General features: G+C 36.0%; 1 protein-coding gene across 1 annotated transcript; it reads right to left on the bottom strand.

Annotated features, from left to right (window-relative positions):
- LOC107641494 lies at positions 2,187-7,046 on the bottom strand. The gene is made up of 4 exons (XM_021124058.1): positions 5,487-7,046; positions 4,611-5,027; positions 4,403-4,536; positions 2,187-3,778 (listed from the first exon to the last, which is right to left on the bottom strand). The coding sequence occupies exons 1-4, from the start codon at positions 6,637-6,639 to the stop codon at positions 2,267-2,269; spliced, it is 3,216 nt and encodes a 1,071-aa protein (XP_020979717.1). The 5' UTR covers positions 6,640-7,046; the 3' UTR covers positions 2,187-2,266.

Raw genomic sequence — 7,452 nt, 5'->3', positions numbered from 1 at the left:
TATTGTATTGTGTTGGTTTGATTTTTTTTTTTTCATTTCATCTAATTTTATTTAAAATTTAAAATGATAAAATTTTTAATTTAAATTTTAGATGAATGAGATGAATATTTTCTGACTTAACATATTCCAAAGTACACCCGGATATATTTTTTAAGGTGTTATACATATCGATTGCACAATTTTCGATTTCTATATTTATTTATCTTTTATTTTGTGTATTTTAGATATGTAATAAGTGTAAAAACATAAATATTTTATATGTTGCACATTTCAATAAATAAAGTATTTAAATAAAAAATCTTAAAATTAAGAGCGGAAGTAAATTAAAACCCTAAGAAATTATAGGATGATAGATGAAGATGGAGATATATAGAGATTTTAAATTTGTTAGCAAAGGCCATGTAGGGGAAATGCTAATTTTTTTTATATTGGAGGAACGAGTGAGTTGTGCTTGGTTATGATATATACAGGTGTGGAACAGAGAGAAATTGGACCGTTCGAATTTTTTGTTAAAAAATTTGTTGATCACAAATTGGACCGTCCGATTAGTTTTTGTTTTTTTTTTTATTTAACATGAAACCGGACCCTCCGTTTACACTTTTTGTTTTTTTTTTTAAATCTGAAAACGGACCCTCCGTTACCTAACCTCAAATGTTGCAGAAACCTCATCAACACACTCATCTAATAATCTGAGTCTCACTTTGGAGACGTACCAATCCAAAACTGTAAAACACTGCTATACACTCTGAACCCTTCTGCTGCTGCTGTAGTGTTTGCAATTCGAGGATTTTGATTTGATGAATGAAACACTCATCACAGCACGCAGCAGCAGCAACAGCCGCCAATTCCAGCCTCCAATGTCTCATCTCCTCTCTCTCCAGCCCCTACGCCATTAATTATACCTCTCTACCATCCCCATCTTCACAAGGTATCAATCAATAACACTCTCAAATTATAAAGAATAAATAATTTAATTTATTAAGGCTCTTAAACCTTGTTTTTTACATTCTCACACCCCAATGCCAAAAAAAGTACACAAAACCCTGACTTGTTAGAAACTGCAATCCAACAACTACCATGGTTATCAGTTATCACTTCCTTACATTTGATCAGGATAATTTAAACTTTTTCTTAATAGTTCTTATTAATTATTTGTTAAATTTTAAAGGGATGAAAAATATGATTTTTCTGATTTAATGGCAGCAGAAAGTATATATTAGTAAATATTCTATTTTTTTATATTAATCATCTATTCTTCACACAGGGAAAGTAATGTTTGAATGAAAATATTCACATCATACTATCATAGGAAGATTATTAAGAAGCTTTATAAACAGTATAGTCTAATATGTCTCTTTTTATATAAATGAAGAATTAATAAGTCAACAAAAGAATTTATAAGAAATAATTTCTCTCTGAAAATTTTAATTAGCAAGTAGCAACTATAATAGGCAGTTACCTAAATTAATAACTACAAAATATAAAAGCAGAAGAAATCATCTCTAAAAGGAATTATTCTTATGATGATGGGTGGGTAAAGTTTATCAATGTGAATAGAACACTATTTTACACATAGATGAAAATGCTATCATTATAGAGTATTTGTAAAACTTAGCTTGGACTCTCAAAATTCATAACCTTTTCATGAGTGTATATATAATAGTAATAAAAAAAATTCAAATTTGTATTATCACACAATAAATTATGACACTCTTTATTCTTATTGAAGTACACAAATGATTATGTGGGTTGAGACTTGGATGGCTGGCCTCACAATTAAGCTCAATTAATGATAAGATAAAACAAATTAAGTTACCTTACATTTGTACAACATAAATAAAAAATTTAAGAACTTATAAAAATATTATAATATATAATTTAAAATTAATAAAACAGCATCAATACAAAGATGTATTATATACATCTATATAAATTGAACTATCAAATATCATATAATTTAACATTAATAACTTAACTAAAATTATGCAATGAAAAGCACAACTATTATGGGCTAATTCTAGCGACTACATATATATAAAATAAAGTAAAAATTAATTGTAAAAAATAATGAAGAACCGCAATAGATTATTAAATAATCCGAAAAATCATGCATCATTAAAAATGAATAAAAATGATATTATTATTTTTAAAAAATAAAACACAAACTATCCTAATGTTTAAAAAAAAGAAGAAGAAAAAACAATGAAAAATAGATGCATAATAACAAAGAAGAATAGAAGTGAGTTGATGAGTGAAAATGAACGAATCACATCAAATGAGCGGCAGGAGGAGGCGGTTGGTGGTGAGAGAGAGACGACTGAAGCTGAAGCAGGTGGTGATAACAGTCAGCCGCCGTAGGGCGATGCTCGGGATTATTCTCCATACACATCCTCTCCAACTCCTTCACCATTTTGGGAACCACCAAACCGCAGGTCCTTATCAACCACCCAACCCCCCACACATCAACTTTAACGGAATGCAAACCTCTTTCCATTTCCGGCGCCCACTCCCCCTCCCTCCCAACTCTCACGCGCCTGTTCAGCTCCGGAGCCCCACTCGCCTCCTCAAACCCACACACAAACCACTCACTCTCCCTCTCCCTACTATCACTCCTCCTCATCACTTTCTCCCATCCCAAATCCCTATGCATAAACGACAAGTCGTGCAGCGCCACCAGCGCTTTCGTCACGCACTTCAACGCCTCAACTAACTCCTCGCAGTTTGAAGGCTTCGTTCTGCAACCTCTCGGCTTGAACACTAAACTCATGTCGTTTTCGCAACACTGAACCAGAGTCTCCGCGTGAGGGATTCGGTGTTTCAAGATCTCGTAAACCTCCTTCGCCGCCAGCCATTTTCTCTTATCGGAGAACATTCTAGTGCATGTGTTCGGCGTCATCTCCGTTACGACGCCGTTTCCGTGGTCAAATCTCTCGAAATCGCTGTACGTGAAGATCCCGAGTCCCTTGCTGTTGTTACAGATCTTGCTCAGTAACGGTAACAGTGTAGCGATTCTGAAACACGGAACCAAAGCTTTGATTCGTTCTGTAGGTGTAGTTAGGTTAAGTTGTTGTAGATCCGTTCGTACGATTCTCGTTTCTCCTTGGTCTGATTGCGTTGACCTACTTAGCGCGCAGAGTGTTACCTTGGTTCCAATGGCGTAGTAGCCGAGAATGTAAGGTAGATCCGCGTAGGTCCACAGAAGCTTCTCAACAATGGTGGAAGACGGATCTTGTTGTCCCTCTCGTAGTTGATCGGTTTCTTCCCCTCGCCATAAGCAATAGTTGTTAACGAAACCAGTAACGTTGGGCCATTGATCTTGCAATGCAGTAGAAGTAGTATGTGTTGGCTTTCTGATTAGAATGAAATCTTGGTTACAGAAGAAGGAAAGAATTGAGTTAATGCAATGGTCCCAAAGGGGAATGAAGGAGTCTCTAGAAGATGGGAGAATGGTAGGGTTGTTGGATCTGATGAGAGGGGAAACGACGTCGTAGAGGAAGGTTCTAGAATCCAAGAAAGGCGGGTGAGTTGAAGGAGTGAAGAAGAGGTCTTTGGAAGGTGGTAAGTCGTCGTAAACCTGTTTACGGAGTGGGAAGCGTAAGTCTTGTGGAGGTGGCTCTTGCAAGTAGCGTTTCAATTCGAATAAGGTTGGAAGTGAGTGTTGTTGTAGTGATGACATTATTCTCTGTTGCAAACATTCCATGTAGTATTCACTTGGGTCCCTAAACTCTACTGTTGTTGTAGTATTCGCTGCTGCATCACCAACCCAAACCATATTCAACTATTATTCTCTCTCTATATATATACTCTCTACCTTAATGGAATACATACTATAAGTGCATGTTAAGTCAATCACTTATTGTACTTATCTAAATAGGATTGTGTTATGCTGATGCATCATCAATTCCATCTTCAATTTCAATATTCAATCTGTTACTATAAATTTTGAGAAAAATATACTTATCCTACCTTTTAGTGCATGTTTAAATGTACATTTTGTTTTTTTAGAACTAGTTTATATTTTTTTTATTTGATTTTTTAATTAAATTCATTTTATTTACAAAAAGAGAAGATATGACACAGGTTCACAAAACTTACATAGACTTCTGATTTCTCATTCAATAATAGACTAGAATAAGTAAAAAAACTTCATCAAGATTTTGAATGTAAACTATTTTGAATGTAAAAGAATAACATGCATGTGTGTCCTCTATATCCTTTTTACTGTATATATTGAATATACTTTTAGTTAGAGAAAATATAAGAGATATGAAATACTCAATTGAACAATAATTAATAATTAAAAAAGAATGTATTTAGAAATGAATATTACAAAACATTTTTTAAAGAATAATAAACTTATCCCAAAAAAAAAGGTTTTCTTGTCCCAGTTGTTCATCATCACATCAAATGAGAAATTAGAAAGACTAATGAAAAGAAATAGGGTCAAAAACAAAAAGTATATACTAAAATAAAAAAAAAAAAACTCACATCTTATGGAAGGTGATTTGGATGGAAATTGAAGTCTTTCGTTAAAACCTGTATGTTGATGATGCATTATTGAAACATCATAGAACAAATCAAAATGATTAGTTATTAAGGTTGTTAATTACCAGAAGAAGGAGGTGATGAAGCAGAAGACGATTTTCTTCTCCCAAAAACTTTGACTTGCTGACCCGAAACAAATCTATCAACCGAATAACCTCTTAGGGGACCATCTTCGAAGGACTCCATGAGACATGGAACCATGGATTCATCGAAGTAAGTGAGTTCATCAGCATTCAAAAAGCTTGAAGCTTGAACCCTCACTCTCCCTCTATGAACTTCACCTTCTTCAGCCCAAAGGCTCACACATTCCTCCCATGTCATCCTTATCTTCCCAATTCTTCTCAGCTCTCTGGAAGATGAAGAAGACGAAGTCCCTTGAATGTCCAATAAATTATGCTGATGAGGGTCCAACCCTAATAAGCTACCTCTGTTGGGACCATGAAAGAAAGCTTCATTACCACCCAATTGCTTTGTTGTCCTGGCTGCAAAAGAAGAATGACACAAAGTGAGATATGGGTTGTTAGAAAGTTTAAAACTTTGCTTTCGTTTTCATCATCTTCCAAACAAAATCCCCTTGTAAAAGCACACATTCTTTTCTAGAAGGATGAGAAGAAAGAACAGTAGTGGTGGTTGTAGCAGTCAGAGAATCACAGTGAATATTACGTGCCCTTCAACTGTTTGTAAGTATTCCTAAACCACTGTTCATTCCATAAAAGGGAACAAAAATTAAACAAAAAAAATAAATAGTAGAACAGAAAGAAAACCTTGGGAGAATTATTCAACTGCTGCATTGAAAGTTCATTTTATTATTATTATTTTTATCATCATTATTATTATTATTGTTGTTATTATTATTATTATTGTTATGAACATATATTTTCGTTTCCCATTTCAATAATACAAAGAAGATTTAATTTTTGATAGCTTTTTACTGTGCAAACCTGAGAGAGGAAGATCATCATCCTTGTAAGGCCTAGGTGGAGGCAGTGGCAGAGGTCTCACTGTAGCAACAGCAGCATGTGATGCTGTCCTACCATCATCTACACCTCTGCCGCCACCATGAGAGGAGGACCTCATTCTGGACCCCATGAACTGTGAAAGCTCCTCAAAAACCTCCTCATCAAAGGAAGCTGGCAACCTATGAAGCTTCCTCTCATATGGTGAGAGCCTAAAGTAGCTCTTTCCAACTTGTTCTCTCTCACCACCTCTCTCCCATTCATACACTTTCCTGAATTCACCTAACATGTTATCCCATTTGGTCCCTGCTGTCTTAGCATCTCTGCTGACCCCATGCCTCTGAAGAAACTCAGCTACTTCTCTATCTTTGTCAGCCCTAGTTTTCCCTCTACTCATTCCTCCCAATTCTTGCTGTTGTTCTGTTCTTGAAGATGAACCTTCAGAGCCACCACCTTGGTACTGTGCTTTCCATGCCCTTGCAAGCCATAGCATCTCATTAGGCTTCCAAACTGGACTCACATACTTCCCTTTTCTTAGTTGCTGGTGATGAAGTTGCTGTGGTGGTTGTTCTCCTTCTGATGTTGGCTTGCTCCCTTCATGGCCAGAACCACCTGAGAGCAAAGGCATAGGTGAGTGACTTGGAGATGATGCTGTGTCTGATGAAGATGATGCAGCCGCTGCTGCTGCAGCAGCAGCATATGTTTGTAAGGGTTGTGGTGGATTTGCTGATGGTGAAGGGCTTGATTCGCTTGGGAGCATGGCCGCCATTTGTTTCTGATGCTGCTGTGAGGATGGTGATGGAAGAAGCTTCCATTGTCCAGTATACCTTGGCCTCTTTGAGGTAACATTCAGTGCCTCAAATTGTTGCTGCTCAAAGGGTGAAGAACTTGCACCACTTGAGACATAGAGAGGGCTTGATGAGATGAATGGAGTTGCTCCACTCACAACAACAACTGGTGACTGTTGCTGTTGGTGATGGATTGTCCTTGTTTCTGATATTGGTTCCTCAGCAGAAGCTTGTGGTAGGGATTTTGGAGAAGATGAAATCTGCTGCTGCTGCTGCTGTTGCTGCTGCTGCTGTTTAGGGTGGTGAGATTGTTGTGGTTGTTTCTTGGATGAGTCTCCCTTGTCACCCATTATAGTCAAATGGGCCCAGCTAAAAAATTAAAAAAAAAACAAGTCTTTGTTTTTTTTCTTGGGAGAATGGAATGGAATGGAATGGAGGAAGAGAATTAGATGAGGAAGGAACCAGAAGAAGAAGAAGGAGGAAGCATTGTTGGAGTTGAACTAGCTAGGTAGAATGGAAATGAAGTGTGGGTTATTGATTTGATTGAGGGAAGAGGTTTTGTACTTGTAGTTGTGATAGCAATTGTTGTTTGTCTGAAAAGGGTTTTGAATGGGGGTAAAATGTAAATGTAAAATGTTGATGTTGTTATTGTTATTGGTGGCATGATCTTGAAAAGGGAAAGTCACAAAGAGAAGAGGATCACAGCAAGCAAAAGCAAACATCCGAAACGATGAAAAGTAGCAACAGAAAGGAGAAAATACTAAAAAGTCAAGAGAGTGTGTGGGAACTGCCCTGAATGAGACTCTTCACTTTGTTTTAATTTCTTTTTCTTCTTATTATTATTATTTTAATTATTGTTTTTCTTGCAACTTCATTTATTGTTTTTAATTAATTAATTTGAATGAAGGCACCAGCACCGTTGTTATTTTGCTCTTTGATGTGTCATATTGACAAGTTGGGAAGAGGCAGAAACAGAAGAAAAAGTGAAAAGAGATATAGAGAGAGAGAGAGGTGTAAGTGCATGATTAGAGAGGGGTGTCATGATTGTACTGCTTCTGAAAAACGCGGCTCTAAACAATTTTAACACATCTTCCTTCAATTTTATTATAGCTTCTTAATTTTTTATAATAAAAATAATTAAACTTTTATTAAATTTAATTATT

This window comes from Arachis ipaensis, chromosome B05, assembly GCF_000816755.2.
Source record: "Arachis ipaensis cultivar K30076 chromosome B05, Araip1.1, whole genome shotgun sequence".
Taxonomy (NCBI): Eukaryota; Viridiplantae; Streptophyta; class Magnoliopsida; order Fabales; family Fabaceae; genus Arachis; species Arachis ipaensis.
Note: the sequence above shows the minus strand (reverse complement) of the source record. Positions and strands in the feature narration are given on the sequence as shown.